This window comes from Pundamilia nyererei, unplaced genomic scaffold (assembly GCF_000239375.1).
Source record: "Pundamilia nyererei isolate P.nyererei 1_Seehausen unplaced genomic scaffold, PunNye1.0 scaffold00045, whole genome shotgun sequence".
NCBI classification, from domain to species: Eukaryota; Metazoa; Chordata; class Actinopteri; order Cichliformes; family Cichlidae; genus Pundamilia; species Pundamilia nyererei.
This window is the reverse complement of record NW_005187446.1, coordinates 1,057,313-1,081,052: the sequence shown is the minus strand read 5'-3', so window position 1 is coordinate 1,081,052 and position 23,740 is coordinate 1,057,313. Positions and strand designations below refer to the sequence as shown.

Here is a 23,740-nt window from a genome sequence, read left to right as displayed (position 1 = left end):
GTGGCACTTTCTGATGTTGTGCTACGACATGTACAAGAAGATGGATGGTAATCATCATCATCAGGGCTTCTTCTTCCTAAATGGCTGCCAGTGGTTATACAAGCACTCTAAATCACACACTGTACACTAACACCCAACTCTAAATGGCCTTGTATTAATGAATGTTTTTACAGTACATTTGTTCTGGATTTAATTTGATTTGTTATTGGGGGCGGGGGTAAAAAATTGAATTTTATAAAGTTAACATGTTTTCTGAAAATGAACTTTTTTGTAGCTTTGGATAAGATTTAATGAAACGATTTGCATTGTTCTCCAGCCTTTCCTCAGTGATGGTTTTCTTCTCGCCACATCTCCTCTTCTCCCTCTGTTCTGTTTACGCCAATCTGTCTTTCTGTCTGCCTCGATTCAAGCCCCTCGACTCTGAAAATGCACAGTTGTGAAAGTGAACAGCCCTACAGTCACTACAGTTAATTGTTTTGCTTCTTTTGGTGTTCTGATTTTATATGAAAAGGGGGAGAAACAGGCTTTTTTTTTTTTTTTTTTTTTTAAGAGGGGGGTGCAATTTTCTTTTTTTGAACTGGAAGCAAACTAATAAAATGGTGGGTTTTTTTTGGGGGGGACAGTCCTGGCTACTAAGCCTCCTTTATTCTAAGGGGTGGGGGGGCTGTTATGTCTGATCCATGCATTGCTGGAGAAAGGCCTCTGCCTCTGAGGCCGGTGCACACACACACGCACACCCATGGAGAGGACGAACCTCGCTGTAACGACAGCCCAGATTTTTGGTAATATTTATACATGACACAGTGATTATTAATTGATGTGAACTGCTATTCCAAGAGACTTCTTCATGCCTTACTCCTAAAAGATGTAGAAAGGAACAAAAAAAATGTATGTGGCAAAGGAGATGGGGAGGGTAATTATTATTATTTTTTTGTAATGTTAAATAAAATGCTGCTTTCAACCTCTGGCTGTAGTTCATATGTTTGTGCTTTCATGTGCCTTACAGGGGCAAAAGGGGGGTGACATGACGTCATTTTGCAGTGTGGACATGGGAGGTTTGTGTGGCAAAACTAATGATCCGAAAATAAATCTTAACAGAAAAAAAAAAACCTATGGGGCAGCTCGTGTGTTACTCATCTAACCATGATGCTACTGCTGGAGTTTATTTTTATTTGTTGGAGGGGGGGGGATAAACGTGATGAGATGGATTGCTGTGTTGAGGTCTGAGTCACTCTCAATGTGCGTTCAACAGCAAAAAACAGCCAGAGCAGCAGTCTGGTACGGAGCTGGTGGGGGCCGGAGAGAGAGAGATGGAGAGGGAGAAGGACGCAGTGTGGGCGGGTTAAGAAACGCCGAGAGGGAGGGGACGTCAGCGTAATATTCCTACCGTCTTTTTTTTGGTCCCGTTCCTCCTCCGTAGAGCCGAAAAAAGAAAAAAAAAAACAAGGGCATCCGTCGGTGTCTTCATCCTCCTCGCATCTCATCACACAGCCTGGGAGATAAACCCTCCTGTCCGGGTCTTGGGTTGTTGAGAACATCCGCCTGTGTGCGTCTCCACCTGGAGGACTGGGTCGTTTGCAGCCTGCGGGGGGATTGCCGTGCTGTGCCGAGCGGCAGGGGCGTGAGAGGCGGATGCTGCGAGCGTAGAGGCAGGGTACCAACCAGGAGCATCACCGCACTCAGCACGGTAATGTCAGACCTGCAAGTTTCTGCTCAAGCAGACCTTCATTTCTGCGACATTCAGCCTTCTCGGGTTCCCGATGCGATGTCTGAACACGGCTATCGGCAGCCATGTACCCGGAGCTGTGTAGTAATGTGTGTCAGTGCAGGCAGGCTGTGATATAAATCGGCTGCAAATTGTCGCATAGTCGCATGTTTCTGCTCCTGAATGTGTGTGTTTGTGTGTCTAGCCTTGAACAACCTGTGACCAGATGGACTCTTCTGTGATATATTTCCGCCTCCTTCTTTTTTTTTTTTTTGGTTTAATCTGTGCTGTCCTGTAGCTTTTCGAGGACTGCAGCAGTGAAGGTGAAAACATAATAGAGGTTTCTTATATCAGGTTAGGTTAGGGGGGGGAAATGCAGCTGCAGCCACATCTGAAGAATGAGTCCTTGAGGGGTTTTCAGCTCCAACAATCCACAATGAAAACCTGGGAAAACACCCACACTGCCACACACACACATGCCACCTTTTCTCCTGACACACACTCCTGAGCAGGTATGCATGTGATCCACAGGCTATCCTGGGCTCTCGAGCTGAAACCACGCCACTCTCGTGATGGTGAACAGCTTCTCGATCGTTCATGTTCCTCCTTGTGTAGCCTCTTTTTTTTTTTTTTTGCTGTGTAGGTCTTACATACGTGACTCTTGCACAGTGATGTTTTTGCGCACACACAGGCAGCACCAGCTGATAGGCCTGATCTGTCTCTCTGTCTTGTTACTGTTCCTGTCTCCTCTCACTGCTGATCAGTTGTTGATGCATGTACTGTATTCCTCCCCCTCTCTCCTCACCCCCACCCTGTTGCCCCTCTCCCCCCTCCTTTTTTTTTCCTTTGCTCCCTCAGATGGACAGAATGAATTTTCTCTCCTTCCTCCTCCTTTGCTTGACTTCGGTTGCCATTGGCAACAAAGGTCAGTTCCTCATCCTTTTGACTGTTAATTGTGAAGTATTGAGATGATGGTTTTGAGGCAGGACCGTGGCTGTTTTGGCCCGAACTGTTCCTTTATTTACAGCTTCGACGCCTCGCTCGTTCAGCAGCACGTCTGAGCCCTCATACATGTTCATGACCCGGTGTGTCTGTGTCGCCTGTGGTGTGACTCTGAGAAAATTATAAATCTGTTCCCCCGCCTATAGCAGATTTATCATTCTGGAGAAGCATGACTCTGCTTCAGCATCATTGTTCCTGTGATTATCGTGTTGAAGGAAAGGGGGATGAAACGGGCGGAGGGAGAATGTCAGAGGAGAAGAAGGTAGAGGAGTGGAAACGCAGGGAAGATGAGGAGATTGAAGGAGATGGAGTGTCAGAGAGATGGGGAGGTGGGGTGGGAGGGGGGTGTTAGGAGAGAAAGAGGAGAAGGAGCTGTGACAGGAGAGGACGTGCCGAAAAGATCCATGCTGATAAGTGGGGGGTGTAGAGAGGTGGTACGTGAGATCAGGTGACACGAGGGAAAAGAGAAGAGGAAAAGTGTGAGATACTGGGCTATTTCTGTGTGTGGGTGAGGAGGGGTGGGTAAATGTTGTGGAGCGATAGAGTGACAGAGAGGGGAGGAGTGCCAGGGGACACGGAGAAGGAAGAGAGATGGAGTGAGCTGCCTCTCAATCTGTAATCCGGGATGTAATCCACAGGCCTGATGCTCAGATTAATGCTATAGCAGGGCAGGGCAGGGCAGGGGAGGGGAGGGAGGGGGGATCAGCAGAGGGGACAGAGGGCAGGAGATAAATGACCAAAAAAGAGACACACACCAGAGGACCATGGAAACAGAGGAGGAGGAGAGGATGAATGTCTTTGATTAGGGCTGGGTATTAAACCTCAGTATGTGTTTAGTGCCAGCTAAAATTGGTTTGAACCAGTTGGTGTTACAAACTGTCTGGCACGCTCACATTTGTGCTCCTTACTTCTTTTTTGCTCAGTAATTTTTCTTTTATGTCATATTAAATAATGAAAGCATGCATATATAATTTGGACATTTGTGAAAATGTAAAAATAAATAAATAAAAAAAACCCTTCTATTAAAGTATATGTAGCTATCGCTGCAATTAATAATACTTTCATTGTCACACAATCTGCCTAATTTCTTGATTAATTTCTTGATATGTGGATTAATTATTAACCACTTAACTGCAAAAACACTCAAGACAAAGCAGCATAATGTCACACCCAAAGATGAAGGGGTTTGACAGAAACGGGCATATCTTTTTAAAAATAGTCTGTTTTTAGTCACGTCTTTGCATGCAGTTTCATTAAAGCACAACAAAACCTCATAAGCAAATTCAGTTTTAACAGAAAGCCCATTATAGCTGGTGAGTCCGAGCTCATTTTCAGATACAGCGACGGAGCGTGACAGGCTTAAATGAAAAATACATTACGGCGTGCTTTTTTAAAAAAGTGTAATAGCAAGTAAAATGGAAATACCTCCTCCAATGTTCTTAAGCTAGTTCGACAATAAAAAGCGTCTTGTGTTGTGAAGAATCAGAAAACTTTCACACGACACCCCGGCGCCGTCTCTGAAGGGAGAGCGGTGCGATCAGATTCAGAACCAGGAGCATTTTTCCTCTGTTCCCTTTCCTCTCTCAGACGAGACAGCAAAATTAGTTCTAGTCAGACTTTATGGAGAAAACTCACTGTGAAGACAACAAAGTGATTGCCAACAAAAGTCTGCCTGTGTCTGATTTCAGACTCTGTGTTAAGAGATTGAGGACAACAGAGGGAGGGCACTCCGGCTTTTGTTTTTGCTCTTTGCTGGAGTGTAAAATCATCATCCTTCTGGCTCATTAACTCGCCCTTTGATCACTCAGCACAGAACATTCAGCACCAGGATGAATAATTAATTTGCAATTAAAGGTTAAATTCAGAGTAAACCTGAGGCATTTGATTCTGACTCTGTTTTTTTTTTTTTGTGAGGCGCCTGTGGCAGGTCAGTTTAGGTGATTGATATGAGAAGTATATTTCTGTGTGTGTGTGATAGGGAGAAATCTGACTGGCTTTAATTACACTGTCAGACAGGAAGGTGTGCAGAGTGGTGCTTGACATGAACAAGGGCAGGTGGTCCATGATGGAGAAGAAACAAGGGGGTTGGGGGGCGAACTGTGAGATTGTGAACGTGCTCAGACTGTCTCACATCCATCGTGTATTTTTCCCACTCGTGCACACTCTCACCATGTCCTCACCCATAATGAAGAGTTAAAAATAGATGCATTGGTTCCTTCTAATTGCTCCATTTAACCCAAAGCCTCCTCTCTGTGCCGTTTAGCCAATAAGCACAAGCCATGGATCGAGACAGAGTACCAGGGGATTGTCATGGAGAACGACAACACCGTGCTGCTCAATCCCCCTCTCTTTGCCCTCGACAAAGATGCTCCACTTCACTACGCTGGTAACACCAACTGCAATAAGAAGCATGGAAGAGCATTAAGTTGATGCGAACATTTTTGATGTGAAGCCTGCGGTAAAATAGGTCAAATCATCTGCTTGAGTAGCCGGACCGAAATCATCTCACTGGGTCAAATTGGAAATGATGTGACTTTAATTTTATGAACAGATTGATGCTGCAGCTCTGAGGCCAGTTTGAGGTTTATTTATGTCAGTTTACGTACTTGAACTTTTACTAGTAAACACGAGTGCTCATTTTTCACTTCGAGATGTCAGACTGCTTCCATTTCCAGCCATATTTCCCAACAGACCGTCCCTATATTAAAAGCAATGCATTCAGTCACAGAGTCCACTATTTTTAGACCATCATAGTGTAATTCAACCCTTCGTTGCAGGAGCAGTCAGCGGCGCTCTGCAGCCTGATGAAATGAGGTTATCGTGTTTGCACTTGCAGACCTGGAAATAACTATGTTCAGTCAAATTATAAAAGATCAACTTAAATTACTCAGGGGCTCCCTGAAATTTATTGGACCCATGTCAAGAATGAAGAGGAAATTAGCTGTTTGCGCATGAACCTTCGACTTATGTCAGCCAGGGAAGATCCGCTTCATTTTGAGTCGCAGCTGCAATCTGTTTCATTCTATTCTGATCATGACTCCCAGCGTGAGATAAAGTGCCACTTAAAGCAATATCTAGATAGTTATCGGCACATTTCTGGTGTAAGGATGGATGATGTGACCTACAATCTGCTGAATATTACAATAAATTGTCACAGTTGGTTCAATAATGTAGCACTGTGGGACATTTCCCTTCCCACTGTGGATCACGTGTGATCTGTTTGTCCTAATTTATGCAGTATAACTTATTTAAACTTGACAGTGGGTTGATTAAATTGAATTTTTGCTGCTGAAAACATTAAAATAACTGTTTGATTGAAGAAGATGTGCACAGTTTTTAGCAGAGATTCAAAGCTGGGAAGATACATTTGAACGGTGAAGCTTTTTTTCAGAGAACAGAGACGCCACGATCGCCTTCATTTTTAGTCTAGACCGGACCAGGGGATTTGCAGCAGAGCTGTGCTGCGGGATCTCAGGTGTACTGTGGAGGAATATAGTTCACAAACACTTAGAAACGTATGATGGAGTCACAGCGTGGAGTACTTTAAAGATAATGAGTAAAGCTTAACCAATCAATGCTTATCAATCAAAGCTAAGCCAATGCAAAGCCGCTCTGTTTAGTTATGTAACCTCGCATTAGTGTAGAGTTCCCAATTCAGACAATGCTTTTTTCTTTTTAATGAAGAATTTAATAAATAAATCATTGATTCTACTATCTGTCACCGCCCCCCTTTCCCTCACCCAGGTGAAATTTGTGGCTTCCGGGTCCATAATGGCCCCTCGGGATCCAGTTCGGTCCAGTTTGAAGCTGTGGTCCTAGACCGCTCCACCGGTGAGGGTCTGGTTCGGTCCAAGGAGCCGCTGGACTGTGAGAGCCAGCGGGAGCACAGCTTCACCATCCAGGCCTACGACTGCGGAGAGGGACCTGATGGAGTCAACAGCAAGAAATCCCACAAGTTAGACCCCCACCCCCCCTAATTTAGACAGATTTTTAATCCTTTCAGCAATAATCAAAGTCAGTGTTTGAGGCTCTTCTAGCTATGCATTGTAAAAACTGTGCATCCAGTACTGCTTTCTGTTGTTCCAGTAATCTCCCTACTTGTTTGTCTTCCCGCTCCTGCTTTCCTCAGGGCCACCGTGCACGTTCGCGTGAACGACGTCAACGAGTTTTCCCCCGTGTTTGTTGAGCGTCGCTACGAGGCCTCTGTCCCAGAAGGGCGTCTGTTTGACCGAATCGTACGCGTGGAGGCTCTGGATGCCGACTGCTCCCCGCAGTACAGCCAGATTTGCTTCTATGACATCATCACTCCCAATGTGCCCTTTGCTATTGACAACGATGGTGAGATGAATCTCATTTTGCAAATTAGAGCCTCATAGACTAATCCATATTTCCCCTTTGATTCCAAGAAAAATACAATATGCCTGCCAGTCACCATATTATTTCCTTATTTTCTCTCTTTCTTGGGTGACCGTGGTTTCAAATAGAATAACAAAATTCAATATTCGGATCAGTATTCAGCTGCTAAACTCCGGATGTCCTCAATACATGAAGAACATACACACCAGACGCTGCTGCATAGCGACAGAGTGAAAAGATTTGCAGGCACTTATGATTCTTCTCCTCTCAGGTAGAAACCGAAAGATGTTAAAATAGACTTTGTGTGGGCGGACGATTGTTCTGTCTCTGCATCAACATCGCAACAGCTGTTCGGCTTAAAGGGGGCTTATTGTGCAAAATCCACCTATTTATTTAATTGTATTTTTGAGTATATTTGGGTTTGTATAACCCCAAAACTGTGAAGAAAGACCGCTTGCTTGCTTCTTTTCTTTCTGCAGAGATCAGGAACTGAGCCTCAAAATTTACTGCCCTGTTTGATGTCAAAAAGAGATAAGCACAGTGCTCAGCAGTCAAAAGACCTTTCCCCTTAAATTATGAATAAGCGCAACTATTATTCCCTCGCTCAAGCAACTTTTCCTAACCAACGTGTAATGTACTCCAGACACCTGAGGACTCAGTGTCCCAGTGGATTACATATGTTTTGATGACAAAATCCTCAGAGGTGATCCCATACAAGAGCGATTCAGTAATCACAGGTACTCTTTATATCAACTATTTTTGCCTAATTATCGAGTTGTTTCCACAACATCCATTCATTAGCTTAAGTGCTAATGATTTGGGAAATATTTAAATGGAAATAAACATTGAGATCATTATTTTATGCGATAGATTTAAAAAACAACTGAGTTTGAATGTTCTCAAATCTGTCACCTGGGAGTTTGGAGGTTTTCTGTTAAACTGATTTGAAAATGTGAAGTTTGAGTTTTATAGTGGATTTCCTGTGCATGATACCATCAGGGATACATATGTTTTCAACATAAATCCACATTACACTGAATTTACAGCTATTCAACATCCTTAAGTAAGATGTAAGATTGTAAGATTTTCCTCCCTAGAAATGTACCCCAACATTTTTATTGTAGTTCAGCCAGCATTTAAAAGATTTATGACACAAAAAGCACACATTACACAGCTGACGAAATAACACATTTAACAGGACGCATTAGGAGAAAGAGAGAAACCCTTATTTCAGATAGAAGACATTTTATTTTCCTTTCTGTGTTTCTATAAATATGAAGCCCTTATCTAACGCTGCTTCTCAGCAGAACATAACTTCATCTCCCTGAAACATAAAACACTTTGTTTAATAGTTTATGCAACACTGCAGTGTGATCACAATGATTTAAAGGAGCAGTTTGCAGTTTTCCAACCTTACTGAACCTTTCAAACCACTGAATTATATCAAGTATCATGAAATCATTGCTTTGTTGATCTGAGTATTGCTGAAAATGATACTGAGTCCAGTTTATTTACTCGGTGTACCATATCCTGTACTCAGACAATAACAGTGTTCAGATCAGTTATATTAATCTGTTCTAAAAGTAATGTTTACTATATAATTGCACTTTTTTTATATTTCACATGTAATTTCTGTATAATTGCATCACTAATAAAAAGAACTCATATTTAATGATTTTATAAAAATCAGAAACACTCAGTAAAAGCATAAGCTATGATGGTGGGCCCAAATCCTGATACGATCTCAAATGGAAAACGTTGGCCATTTCTTTCATTTTAGGCCCCTGTGCTAAGTGCTAAGTGCTAACATGTCATCTCAGGAGCTGTTTAAATAAACTTCCTCTGCATTTTTGTTAAAATAACATCTTAAGCAAATACACAATACAAGCAATTAACCGTCTCTATACAGATGACAATACTGTAGAGGAGAAGAAGCATTTAAATTCCCTCTGCCATCATTTGTTTGGCTGTTGTGCCACTTTGGGGCAAACTGCTGCTGTATAATGAGGGTTTGTCAGTGAGTTTTAAAATACCTTTCTCATGTTTTAATTATTGTCTTAAAAATATGATGAAACTAATAAACAGACGTGTATCCTAATGTTAATTTGAATAGTAAAACTTGATAGTTAGTAAACCAGACAGCACCAAAAACAAGCAAATTGTGGCACAGCGGGCACATGTTCTGTAAAATAAATAATAAAACCCATGGACCTTTTGGATTAATTAAAAAGAAATTTGCTGCCGTACAAAACTGATCATCGCTTAAACTGAATATTTAATAATTTGATAAATTCGACCTGTGGATATTTGATGTTGCGCTAATTATCCATAAATTCAAATAAATCACTGCTAGAACGTGAGGCTGTTTTCAAACTGCAGATTAAAATGAGTCCTGGTTTTGACCAGAATTCACTTCAAAAACATGGAGGGTACCAGTGCTTATTGGTCTCTGTCATAGACATTAAATTGGTGTTAAATTGGAGTTTTGCTTTTCGAACTATGACATGAAACTGATGCCTAAATATGGCTGAACAAAAACTAGTTTTTGTCTTCTTGAACTGGGTGTAAAACTGATTTGGTTTAGTGAAGCTTAAAGGCTCCAAGGATGTCATGTGACCACCTCCTGCACGTTTTTAAGTAAATAAAGCTGGAAACAATAACAATTTCAACCCTGTCATATGTGCTCTGAGAGCCTGAAAGTTAAAAAGTAATCAGAATATAAAGGTCAAATTTCAGGTGACTTTATTAAATAAACTAAAACTCTTATACAAAAAAGAAAGAGCTGATTTTTAGGGAGTTGGGTTGGAGGCACTGATTTGTTTTCCTTGGTAGGCTGTGCAGTAAATATGGCTGATGTTACCTTTAGCTTTGATTCATAAGAACGCAGAGCACAAACCATACTCACTAACTGGAGGTTTGAATCCTGACAAAGTGCCTTTTTGTAGCTGGAAATTATAGTTATATTAGGATTATTTGACTACCCTGTGAAGGTTATTTATATGTTAACAAGCTGCTGTGTTGTTGCTGGTGTAGGCATTTTGAGTAACAGAGTCCCAAAGCGTTCCTCATTCTTGGTGTTGATGCCCCATGTATTATTGCCAGCGTTATGAACTTTGGTCTCCACAGAGCAAGGCTCGTGTTTTTGGTTTGACAGCTTATTAAAAATATATTTTTTATCTTGTTGGTAGACCGTCCCGCTGCACAGAAGCATTTACACATTTATCAGTTTTTGCCAGCAGACAGAATCGACGAGGAGGCACCTTCACGCAAAACAAACCTAAGAGAGCCATTAGATGTTTTTCCTCCTCAGGCGTGGGACCTAATTATGCTCCATCGCTATGTCCAAGCTGTAATGCGGAGGGATGACGTGAGAAGGCGTGCAAACTTTAGCACAGATTTGGCCAAAAAGCGAGAGCTGGGTTTGGGTTGTTGTGCTTCATTGCCATCGGTCACATCTGTTTGTTTCTTCTGTGCTCACATATAGTGTGTTTTAATACAGATTAATTCACATTAAGCTGATCTCATCCACATACTTTTCCTCTTTCTGCTGTTAGTTTGTGAAAAGACTGTGAAAAGTGACACAAATGTGGCCTATTAAGACTACATTGTTAACAAGCCATATGTTGCCACTCTGCACTGCTAAAATCTTGATTTTATAACCATGAGGTCCTCCGATAAAATCACTATACACATAAATTTAAAAAAATAAGATGAAAACAACAGCTGTCTTGTGATTTTGGTCACATTTACATGTAAAATGATCCCACAAAGAGCACGTTCTCCTTCACATCTATATCTTCTGCCCTGCGGTCGAATGCGTGTTGTGTGCTGTCTCTCGTCTCTGTTTGATTTAAAGCTCCAAACAATCTGTTTAGAACAACAATGAAAACCTTGAAAATGAATGAATATTGGAGCTTTAGGCTGAATCCTTTGACTGGTTGGTTTGGGATCAAGTGCAGCTGTTTAACAGAGTGTCACAGCAACTGAGAAGGACCCTGTTTTGGTATGACTGTGCAGAAATGTCCCAGACTTGGAGGGCTTTGCCGAGGATGAGCGGTTCCTTTCTTTAGGGGTCAGACTGATACAACAGCACAGCAACCTTTTGTTCCAGCTTTGCTCAAACGCTGTGGGCTGTTTATTGTCTATTTTCTGTTTCAATTTGTCTATTCTGCTCCTGTTTCTACCTCTGTCTCTTTCATCCCTCTGTTTTTCCCTCTCACCATGTCACACCATCTTCTTTCCTTAGCATTGTTTGTCAGCTGGCATGCTGAGTGCTGTCAGCCTATCACGGATACTCGCTGTTTATTCATCTTTATCTCTAAAAACAGGAAAACCCTTCAGTTTTTTATCCTGTTGTGTGCAATCTGTCCTCGCTTTCATATCACCGAGCATGACGCGTTTAACAGGGCAGTGGCTCTGCTGTTGGGAATGTGCCGGTTTTATCAATGGGTCTTTATTTGACCCGAGCTTCAGTTATGCAACAACCTTGTGGTTGGGTGACTAATGTTCTATTTTTTTCCCCGGTTTATTTTTTGTTTCATTATTTTTCTGTGTCTCCTAGGAAACATTAAGAACACAGAGCCGTTGGATTCAAAGCGGCAGCGCGTTCACACCTTCTGGGTGACAGCCTTCGACTGTGGAAAGAACCGCGCTCAGGCTGACGCTCAGGTTGTTGTCACGGTCAAGCCGTCCTGCAAACCCGGCTGGATCGGTAATTTTTCACACGCACTTCTCTTTTTCTGATCCCAGAACAAGGCCGATGAGACTTTACACATACGTGCGCTTTAGTTGTTTAATATTTTCCTTTTTTTGTGGTGATGGGGGGGGATGAAACTTTCACTTTGATTTAGAAAGTGTGTGGGCTGCCACTTGGATGAATCACCTTTGCATGTTTAGATCAAAAGAACTGTGTTTTAAAGAGGCGGTGTTGAATCTTAGTAATATCAAGGGAAGGTAACTGCATAGTTAAACTGTGACAGTATATTTTTAGATCACACATACGACTACAGCAATGTTACGTGCTTTTTCAGACAGTAGATTTCCTGTTTAAAAGGGGAAGTCCACAGAGGAGGTTCATGGATGTAGTGAAGGAGGACGTTAGGGATAGATGGGCTGTATAAATTTAACACACTTTCCCCTTTTTAGCATGCTGGAGTCAGTCGGCTTTGACATTTTTTAAAGATAAGGGTAGTTAACTCCAAAGCAGTTTTCAGACATGAACTCTGGGAAAAACTGGAGAATCAAGTTGGGATATTGTCTGAGGTTGCCTTCTCTCACATGTATCACACAGCAGGGGAATGTTTGCATCATATTTATTCTCACTATCGTGGTTTAGCCGAGACATGACGCCCACTCCCTCGCTGGGAAATCACTCCACAAATTACCCATGGTAATTCTCACATGGCCGCAATCAGACACCAGGCATACCTTGTGCTAGGGGAAGTCGATGGTTCGAGACATTTAATGTCTGAGTCGTCTGCGTTTGATGTTGAAGGAGTGTAGAAAAGGTCAGAAGGGCTCAGATGTTAAAGGTGAAGCGGGTATTGATACTTTTTTTTCAGGATGGACCAAGCGTGTAGAGTACACCCCTGGGTCAGGCAGCATCCCTCTGTTCCCCAGCCTGCATTTGGAGACCTGTGAAGAGACCGTGTGGAACATCCAGGCCACCGTAGAGCTCCAGACCGGCCACATCGGGAAAGGCTGTGACAGAGACAGCTACTCCGACAGATCTGTGCGACGTCTGTGTGGTGGGTTCAGGCTTATGACTGAAAACATGTTAACCTTTTGACATCAGATCCGTTATTTCTATCACCTCTCTTTTTTGTATCAGGTGCTGTCAGGGGCGAAGTCGACCTGCTCCCACCTCCATCTCCTGCCGCTAACTGGACTTCAGCGCTGCCCACTCTCCCGTCTTCCGACTCATCTCTGATCTTCTCCTTCAACGGCTCCAACCACGTCGCTGTCGTGCCCGATTCGGTTGTGTCCGCACTATCCGGCGACCACTTCACCCTCCAGCTGTGGATGCGCAGAGGTGGTGCCAACATCCAGCCTGCGACCACGCAAACCAGAGGAAATCGCAAGGAGGAGGAGACTATTGTCTGCAGCACCGTCAGGAATGGTAAGCGCTGTCCCTCGCACATTAATTTAGCCTTTGGGACTGCGAGTGATGTTGTGGTTATAAATGGTTTTGCTTCTTCACTTTTCTATCCACTCCTCAGTCATCTAAACCCTTAGAGGGTACCATTTTATCACGTGAGCTTCGGGGAAAATCATGCCCTGAAAAAAAACTGTTTAAAGCTACTATCAAGGTGCTCTTGAGAGAGGCACTTAACCTCCAGCTGCTCTGCTTGTGCAGCCAAGTGGAAAACAGAAGAAGAGTAAAATACTGTAATTGTGCCAGGAACAATATTATGGGTAATGTGAATATTTTCAGCTGTGTGACTTTGTATGGGTGCAGTTTTCAGCAAGCTTTCCTTTTTGATAAAATTCACAGGTGAGAAAAACATGGTGGACTCACGTCGTGCGTCTGCACCAGCAGCAGTAGCTGGCTGGTCCTTTTTCTTTTCACCTCGTCCGCCTGTCCGTGTGTCCCATTCTCGTGAGCGTGATGTCTTAGCAGTGTTTGAGGGAATTTGGCACAAAGATTCACTTTGACTCAAAGATGAAATTATACATTTTTTTGTCTGTTCTTAAACAAGTTCAATAAATGTGTTTGTGTTTTACTCAAGAATTAATATGCTAATTATTCCATACAGTTAGAGCCATAATAGGTTGGACAAAGACTCTATGTACATATATGACAAATAAAGCGAAGACCTTCAGCTTAAATTCAAGGGGTTTAACAAAAGTATTACATTAACTCTTTACAGCCATGTTTACACACAGTGCCCTGTTTTCAGAGGCTCTAAAATCATTGGATAATTGACCGATGAGCGTTTTCACGGCTAGGTGAGGCCTGTTCACCTGTTATTTCATAATAAATGAAGCAGACATAATATCTGAAGTTGATTCAAAGCATTTACCTTGTATTTTATGGCTTTTTACTGTATTTTTTAAAAATATGAGACCCAAAGACATATCAGTACGAGGGAGGGAGGCCATCACTGGGCTGAAAAGCCAAAATAAATCAGAGAGATTAAATAAGCCGTAGGAGTGTTTAAATCGACAATTTGACACGTTATGAAACACCACAGAAGCCAATGAAAGTGGATGATGACAGTATTTTTTTTTTCATGGTTAAGGAGAACAACCAAGCCATGAAAACTCCACAACCAAGAGAAACCTTCATTAATGTAAATACAAGCTGCAAACCACTGGTAAAAGAACGCGAAGGCCAGGTGAGACTTTCCCAGAAAACATGTAAAAGAGCCTGAAAAGAAAATTTGGCCAGATTACACCAAGATGAACTTGTAGTAGAATGACGGTAAAACAGAAGCATCATCTGTTAAACATGGTGGAGGCTATGTTACGGCCTGGGCATCCATGGCAGCTAGTGTTTATTGATGATGTGGCCACAGATAGAAGTAGCAGGATGAATTATCAAGTGTACACGTTTAGATTCAGACTGCAAAACTAATCAGACAGCACTTCACAGTGCAAATGGATAATGAGTCAAAGCAAATAAAGAGTTTCTCAAAGCAAAGAAATGTTATGTTCATCAATGACCAATTCATTGAAGAATATCAATGAGTTGATATTTGTCATCAGAGTATGTTTTGGATTTGCTGATGTCACCTAATACTGTGCAGGAGGCAGGTTTTGGACCCAGTATGAAGGACTCGAGAGGCAAACGTGAACTCTAAATGCTTTTCAGAATCACAAAATGGGATATCACAAAAGGATGTGACAAAGGACCAGGAGGAAGACACGGACAATTTAAACACAAGGCATTTAGGTGAGGGGTAAACAGGTGGGAGACACAACAGGAACAAATCATGGATAACGAGACACGGGAAGTAAAGCTAGACACAGGGCACAGGAGACCAAGGACTAACAAAATAAAACGGGAAAATACTACACACTGAATCGCAGAGGAAAACTCGACAAAGCACAGGGAACACAGACGAGGCCGATAAAACATGACAGGACAGAAAACAACAAACTTTAAATCAGAACAGAAACCAAGAACAAAGGGATAAACACTGAGGAATTATAACTAACTCGACACAAAGGGATACAAGACAAAACACAGAGGCTGGATTAGACCAGACACAGAAACATAAGGGAGGCAAGAAAAGAAACTGAAACCAAGAACAGAATTAAATGCGAAACCTAAACCTGGGAACATAAATACGGAGAAACAAATCAGGAAATGATCTAAAAAAAAGACACAAAACTCAAAAGTTTGATTCTTAGACCCAGAGACTGTAACAACTGAAAGCAAAAGGCAGAAAGACCCACAAACAGCAACAACCAAATCTGGCCGAACATCTCAAGGGAGGAAATGCAGCATTTGGTGATGTCCATGGCTTCTAGACTGCAAAGGATTTTCATCCAACACCACTTAATGCAAATTCTTGCAAAATCCCTTTAATTAAAGCTGGAAGTTTGCACTTTAATCACATCTTGATTGATTTATAATCCACTGTGCAGAGGGAAAACTACAGAAACTGGGTATTTGACCAACAAATGATTGCCCCAACTGTAAATCTTCTGTGCTACCATGTTGAGGATGTGCATACAGATTCCATGTATTAGAATACAGCTTATTTGCCACCACATCCATATTATGAAGCACCGTCTACTGTCAGAATCACTGGCCGCTCCACCGGCTGGTGAATCCACACCACAGCAAACCAGTAATTCTTCCCATTTCTTCTTTATTCTCCCAAAGAAACGCTGGATGATTTTAAGAAGTTCTGACAGGCCTGCGCCAATTATCTTCTGTTTTTCTGCTCTCCCGCTCCACAGATGACTCCTTCTCCCATTACTCCCTCTCCGTCCACGGCTGCCGCCTCTCCCTCTTCTACTGGCCCGACGTCTCAGCCGCTCGCCCCGTCAAGTTCTTGTGGAAACTGGAGCAGGTAACTGAAGGGAAGTGCAACGCTCAGCTTCGATGCTGTCGGTTGCACAGTTTCTTCTGTTTCTCAAGCTCGAAATTAAGCTGAAATAGAAGAAAATTCAGTCGTTACTTTTTATGTCTTTTTGTCTTTTTGTCTTTTTATGTCGTTGGAAATTTAGCTATTTTACAGATGAGGATATATGCAGAGCGAGTGAAATGACAACCCTATTGTTTATCTAGATAAAAGGCTTTTTCTTTCATCTCCCGGGCTTTCTCTAACGAGATCATTTAAATGTTTCATGCATGAAGAGGATCTGTGCGTCATCCGTATTTACAAAATCAATTTCTGTTCGGACTATTTTGTGCAGTCCGTTCCCAGTAAAAAGGAAATGGAACAAAATGGAACTCATTTTCTGTTCTGATCACACCGCATCTTCAGCACCGCGGTGAAACGCGCAGTCTCAGCCGAGTACATGAAGATGTTTGTGTCGCTGCACGAACCTTTTATGTATCACAACATACTTCTCGGCTCTAAATCTATATCTTTCATCATAAAGCTACCTGTGAGGTTAAAAGTCCAGCATGCATCAGAATACATGAATACAAGTAGCGAGGTCTTTCGGCACACCTGTATACCTGGATGCATGCGAGGCTGTGGTTTGGTGTACGTGGTGGAGGGTGATCGGGGTTTGTTTTGACGGAAGCCACCAGTCTCAGACAGATTGAAGTCACATGGATTAAAGGATGCTGAGCTGATACAGAGAAGATTTGTTAAATCCCCCTGTCTGGACCTCAATATCTTATTACCCTGTCTTTCTTTCCTACTCCCTCTGCCTTTGTAATTCCCCTGTCATTTGTGTGCTGTATTCCTTCAGGTTACACATCACTGATAAAGAAAGTTTATCACAGCAAATGTCTGCAGGAATTCACCCGTGGTGGAAAGTATATTTATAAATATATATAAATACTCAAGTAGTAGAATCATTTGGATTATAATTTTGACTTGCAGCTTACAAAAGGAAATGTCTTGTCAGGGGAACTTGTCACTTGATTGGACTTTCAGAAGTTCCAAAAGCAAATTTCACCTCAAAACTTTGATTTGAATTTTAACAAGTATTTAATAAGTGGCAAAAACAGCCACAAAGGCAAAGAAAATTTCATTTATCTCATTTCCGTGGCAACCTTCAAGGCTTAAAAATTTAGGAAAACCAACCCAAATCCCCCCAGAAGAAACTGCACGAAACACGAGTCACACCACACACACATGTTAGCATGCCCAACTTCACCTTACAGCTTTACCTTCATAGCATGTACAGGGGTGAATTTCTTTATAACTTTTGTACTAAATCATGACTTAAAATGAGGGTTGAGGTTGCTGCAGCTGTAGCTGGTAGCAGCTAAGCTACAACAATAATAGGAGACATTTTTGTCTTCAGAGTGTGGTTTCACATACATTTTAATGCTAATACCTGAGCCAAGCTGTTTGATGAGAGGAGAAGTCATGCAAACTCTGCAGGGTTGTAGGGCTTCACAGTATTTTTCCATGGCTGTAGTGGTACTTTTATTTAAATATAGAGTCTGAGTAATCATTCCACCCAGATAATGCACTCATGCTGACTCCATGTTATCTCCCTCCAACAGGTGTGTGACAGCGAGTGGCATCATCTTTCACTCAGCGTCCAGTTCCCATCAGTGACCCTTTACGTGGATGGAGTGACCTTTGACCCCGCCCTCATCCACGACAACGGAGCCATCCCGAACCCCGCCCCGCGTCAGCGCATGTTCATCGGTGCCTGCTGGGGTGAGACTAACATGCTGCGCGTTTCATCTCAGCTCAAAGAAAAGCTTTGCTTCCTGTCTGAAAGCTGCGAGCAGCAGTTTGAATCCTCGTTTCCGTTTCTCCATCCTTGAAATGTCGTTTAAACCCAACATCAGCAGAGATAGCAGGATGCAATTTCTGGCAAGTTACGAGTCCTCGTGAGGCATCTCGAGACAGGCCTCTGAGACGTTTCACACCGCGCCGTTTCTCCCCTTCATTTTACTCAGTTATAATTCACTTGATGCATCTTGTCTTTGAGGGCTAATAATATAACTGACTTATCAATTATTCAGGGCAGCAGAACAACACGAAGGCCAGACAGCCATCAGCCACTTACACCCGAGCCGCTGGTTAAAATGGGAAGCTCTGGCTGCCAATTAGCAGTGAAAAACACACACACAGTCACTCCGTTTCCTGCGTGGCAGCAGCTGCTGCCGGATAATGAGGAGATGCTGCAATTTTTGAAGATTGTCAACAGTTTTCTTGCTGCCTGTGTTTTTTTTATTCTCCCTGTCAATCTTTGGTACCCTCAGATTTCCTCTCGCTTGCTCTTCAAGCCCCTCTCGACTGAAAAGTATTTCTTGGAGCGCCTCATTGTTTTCTGTTTTTCTCTTCCCCCTCTCTCTCCCCGCTGCGCCGCTTTCCCTGCAGAGCCTGAGGAGAAGCAGAAGGAGATACTAAACAACACCATCCCAGAGGGTAAAGACTCAGGTGACCTTCTTGTTTCACACTGTTGTCAGCGTGATGGTGTACGGTCTGCCATTTTGCTGTGTCATTGCTGGTGTAGTTGAAGTTTCATGGGATGATGTTATGTGTGTTCACACCTTAGTGAAGTATGTTGGCAGTTACCATGGCCTGTTGTCTGGGGTGACGGTGCGTCCTGGCAGCGTGGAGCCTCACAGCGTGGTCGAGTGCCTGTACGCATGCAGGGAGGGGCTGGACTTTGGCGACCTGGAGACTTTGGGCTCTGGCATGAAGGTAACAGCTAAGGGAGCTCTAGGCTGCCAGATCACACACCTCCAGTTATTCCCGTCTGGGAAAGTCACTTAATATCCACATTTCAAACACATCTCTTCTACAGCATGCCGCGCTTTATTCTCCAAATCTTTTTTGTCTGATGCCGTGATGGCTGAGGTTGTTTGTGGTTCATGGTTACTTTATATGCCGGGCAGCTGGGATATGACAGAGACACTGCATGGAAATAAACAACCTTATCCTTGAAAGTACAAATCGTATAACAGTACAGTAAACTGTAAAAAAAAATTCCTTAAATGTGGAAGATGAATCTTAATTTTTCTATAAAAGACAAATACTGTAGTTTTTAGACCTGCATTTAAATAAAATCAAAATAACGATACAGTATAATTCAGCTCTTTTTCGGCTTCTGAAGTCCTGAAATCCTTGCAAACTTAAAGTGTCTCATATAAAAATCCCAAATGTTCACTTATTGAGGAAAACATCTGGATATCGACCATTTACAGAAAAAAACACATCAGTTTATCCATCTTTACAACATTCCCTGTTTTGGACAGCGTGGCATTGGAGTGGTTAGCAATGTCGCCTCATCGTTAGAAGGTTTCTGGTTCAACACTCAGTTGGAGCCTCACTGTTTGACACTTGGTTTTGTCCAACCTTCTCCCACTGTCCAAAGACATGTTAATTAGTGATTCTAAATGAATATATGTTTAGGCTGTGCTTTAAGTGCTCAGTAAGTCCAGAAAAATACTGTATAAATTCAAGCGTGTTACGTCATGTTTTATAATTCACACTTGTGTGTTTAGTTTGTTAAGCAGGTTGCATCTTCGGTGCAGAAAAAAAGGTTGCAAACGAGGTCATCCCACACTTAATGTGCACACACTTAAGTCTTTTTTTTTTTTTGCTTGGTTGAAGACACATCATCACATCATCACAGCTCACCTGAGCAATGCTCCTAAACTTTTTTGCTGTTTAACGACAAAATGAAACAAAACAATAAGAATTGAAACCATGTATTTGCTGGTTGGATAATCCATATTTATTTTTAAGCTTTAGTAGCTCCATTCATCACCAAACATTTGTAATGCGCGAGCAGATAAATGTTCAATAACTGCCCAAAGTTATGATTTTGACCTAAAGTAGGGGTGGGCAAATAATTTCCCTAAGAGGCCACGTGAGAAACTATGAATATTATGAAGAAAAAAATCCACCTTAAATGCTTTGGTCTTTGCTTTTAAAGCAGAATTGGTAATTCAGTCATTTTCTCCTCTATTCTGTAGCTTTTAAGACTAAAAAGCAGCAACATGTGCTTTAAATAATTAGGAGGATGCTAGGTAAGATGGAGGTAGATGATGCGCTGTGGCGACACCGAAGGGAGCAGCTGAAAGATGTGGGAAAAAAACATACTTTGCACCAGGTCCATTGATATTTGTGTAGTATGTCAACCATAGGAACAGTAGCTACTTAACTCTACAAACAAGCCACTGCTCAACCATACACATGTGCATGTTGTTTGCTTTGATGCTGAAATCAGAGCTTGCAGACACCTAAGCAAAGATCTGAGTGTGATTTTTGTCCTCTACAACAGCGGTCCCCAACCTTTTTTGCGCCACGGGCCGGTTTATGCTCGACAATATTTTCACGGACCGTTTAAGGACACCTTTAAGGTGTCGCGGATAAATACAACAAAATAAAACTAGTACTGGTACCGAAAAAAAGAAGATTTATTCATAACAGACGTGAAAAGACCAAGGAAAACCGAGTTAACGATAAAAACGATAACAAAATAACGCTGAAAACCGATAAAAACCCTCAAAACCATACATTTCACACCTGAGCCTCTACTCTCGCGGCCCGGTACCAAACGGCTCACGGACCCTTACCGGTCCGAGGCCCGGGGGGTTGGGGACCGCTGCTCTACAATATATTTGCACTTAGTTGCATAAGTAATTGGACAATGACACTTTTCCTTTGTAATTTTGCCTCTGCACACCACTACATTGTGTTTAAATCAAACAATCAGCATGTGATTGAAGTGCAGACTTTCACTTTTAAATCAAGTGGTTTGACAAAAGAACTGCATTCATTTAGGAATTACAGCCATTATTGTCTAAAGTCTAAAGGGATGCTGATGCAAGTGAAGGAGGCTCCAGATACTTATGGACGTGACTCTCTGCGTGCCATTGTGACTTTTTTTTTATCATATTAATTCCAACCATGAATTTTTCTATTTCTCCTGCAACCTTTCATATTATTTACAGGAACCTGACCACTGATGTTGCAAGGATAATTTCTGACCCCTGAAAATGCTTTTCTTTTGTTTTTTGTTACATTATACATTTTGACTTCATTGTAATTTTCCACTTGACATCCCTACATTGTTTTACAGTGAATATTTACTGCTGCAAAAGCACTGAGGCAGATACTTAATGCCCAAAATGATGACGAAAACAGCTCAACTGCTGGACACGAGTCGGGCTCACTCCTTTTTGTATGAAAACTGCTGAAAACAATTAATGACATTATGATGAAAAAGTGTTCTTTTATCAAATCAATGGTCGGATAATGGTCATAAATGTGCCCACTCTGTCGTTCTAGTGAGTAAAATAGACTTGTTGTTTAAGGGTTAACATGAACGGTCCATACCTGCCGGGAGCTTTGATGTAAATTAATATGAGCGTCCTTCTCTTTTGACCCTCCAGGTTCATGTGAACCCCAGCCAGTCTGTGTTAGTGCTGGAAGGAGACGACATCGAGAGCTTTAACCGTGCAGTGCAGCAGGTCACGTACAGAAACTCTCTACGCTTCGCCACCCCTGGCGTTCGTCCGCTCAAGCTTACCACCTCCCTCAGGTACAAAAACACAAAGATGAGTGTGCATGAACCTCAGTAATATTACATGTAAGACTGAGTTATAAAGACGTGCTGGTTTCACACTCCTGGGCCAGAATGTAATTTAAATGCAAGGATGCAATCAGGAAACTCTTGCAAGACAAATGTGCTATCTGACTACATTCAGATTGTCCTTTGAGTGGAAACAAAACATTCGTGCTATTTAAACAGAATTGGAGAAAAGCAGGAAACAAAGAGGGGCAGTGAAAGATGACAAAGGCAGAGAGGAATGTAAATCAGCACACTGGAAATCTCCCAACAGCAGAAATTGAGTTTGAGCAGCTGAACTTGTCAGATGAAGTGTCACTCACTGCTGCCTTCTCCTCTGACATTGAACTCATCAAACGTGGACCACGCCTCGGCCGTGATAAGGACTGACGTGTGATTAAAGAGGCGATTACGTAGTGAACAAGGTGTCTCAAAACAAGCGATAACAGGGAATATCTTATCTCTCTTATCCATTCAGCCACCCAGTAACTGCTTTGGTAAACGAAATCTTTGGGGGGTTTTTAATCGTTGTTCTTTATTGTAAAGCAGCCATTAAATAATTACCCAAATGGAAACGTTATCTTTACTATTTGCTGTAGATGTTGTCGTTGATATGCACAACACACCGCTGCTCAGCTCCTGCATAGTCCGCCTGAAAAATAACCCACATCGGTTCAGTGTTAATCATACTGAGTCACCTGGCTTGGAGATGAAAAGCACACAAACTCTGTTTCCGGGTCAGTGCTCCGCTGTGCTTAACAACTGTGAACCAGCTCCCAGGCTTTAGCAGCCACTTTTAGCTGATGAAAATTTAATTCAGTCAGGCAGAGCGGCACATATACTTCGTGGTATATTGTGAATTTATACTCAAAATAGCGTCCTTCCCGACAAATCCCATCTGATCAAACTCTAGTGCAGATATCCCTGTTGCCGTCTTTATCGGCTGCTGTTTTAGACACTTGTTTATAAGATTATCATCGTTATCAGACCAAGAGTCACACTGGAGATTATTTTCCCCACTGCTTTTAAGTTCCCAAGGATTCAAGGTCATGCACAGATTTTTTTTCCCTCTTAGTTTCTGCTTTAGTGTGCTGGAGTTGTTTATATTTTTTCTTTACTTGAGCATGTTTTATTGCGTGTGTGAAGATTAGACTGATTTGAGGCCAGGAGTTACCCAGATGGCTGAACAGCAGGCCCTTCTGGAGAGGCTGATAGAAGCAGCTGCTCCCTCTGATAGCGGAAATATAACACACAGACACACACACACACACACACACACTTACGTGCAGCTTAATTCCCTTTCAAATACGATGCTGAATTTTAGTGCAGATGAATAAATATGTGTTATCAGTCTGCCATCCATCTGATTTGCTCTTCTTTTCTGGCAGGAAAATTAAATTTGTAAGAGCGGAGCCGCTGAAGTTTGACATTTGCTCTTTTTTTAGTGTCACAAACAGACAGAAGTTAACACGGCTGTGGTGGAAATAGCAAAAGGAGATAGCTGTAGATTTAGATGTTTTTGACACGATCATTGTGACTCAACACCAGGCGATCAAAATGTCAGGATAAGAGAACAAATTCAGTCGTGCAGCAGCAGAGCACACCAAGGGTTGTAGAAAGGTGGTGATCACTAACAGTAGATCTAAGAGTAGGAAAAAAGTGTGGCACAGTCTGTTTTATTTTATTCCCATGGTGCTTCACTCTTTATTGATGTCGAGGAAAGCCCAAGCCCAATGTTCACCCAAGACATCAGTTCACACCGTGCACATGGAAATGTTGCAAAGTTGAAACAGTAAAAAAAATTGATCTTGGTGTTATAGTGACACTTTATGCAAAGGAAAAAAAATACTTATTTTAGTTAAATTTGTGTAATTATAAAGCTAATTCTTAGCTACAATTATCGCAGGGCGCAAAGAGCTTGTTGTTTATTTCTCTAGAGGTGTGTGAGAGAACTACTGCATGAGTGAAGTGAAAGAATACTCTGTACAATGTCTGATAAATTGT

The 23,740-nt window shown here is 42.1% G+C and overlaps 1 protein-coding gene across 1 annotated transcript in view; it reads left to right on the top strand.

Moving 5' to 3' along the window:
• The first annotated feature begins 1,266 nt into the window (after nucleotides 1–1,266).
• Nucleotides 1,267–23,740, top strand: part of clstn3 (calsyntenin 3) — a 26,457-nt gene continuing 3,983 nt past the window's right edge. Inside the window, exons 1-13 of the mRNA XM_013910524.1 lie at nucleotides 1,267–1,687; nucleotides 2,564–2,630; nucleotides 4,971–5,093; nucleotides 6,452–6,662; nucleotides 6,837–7,045; nucleotides 11,625–11,774; nucleotides 12,625–12,810; nucleotides 12,894–13,181; nucleotides 15,974–16,086; nucleotides 17,706–17,865; nucleotides 18,535–18,582; nucleotides 18,713–18,861; nucleotides 21,561–21,709. Coding sequence (XP_013765978.1) covers nucleotides 2,564–2,630; nucleotides 4,971–5,093; nucleotides 6,452–6,662; nucleotides 6,837–7,045; nucleotides 11,625–11,774; nucleotides 12,625–12,810; nucleotides 12,894–13,181; nucleotides 15,974–16,086; nucleotides 17,706–17,865; nucleotides 18,535–18,582; nucleotides 18,713–18,861; nucleotides 21,561–21,709 — 1,853 coding nt within the window. The 5' untranslated portion in view covers nucleotides 1,267–1,687. The remainder of the gene's footprint in view (nucleotides 1,688–2,563; nucleotides 2,631–4,970; nucleotides 5,094–6,451; nucleotides 6,663–6,836; nucleotides 7,046–11,624; nucleotides 11,775–12,624; nucleotides 12,811–12,893; nucleotides 13,182–15,973; nucleotides 16,087–17,705; nucleotides 17,866–18,534; nucleotides 18,583–18,712; nucleotides 18,862–21,560; nucleotides 21,710–23,740) is intronic.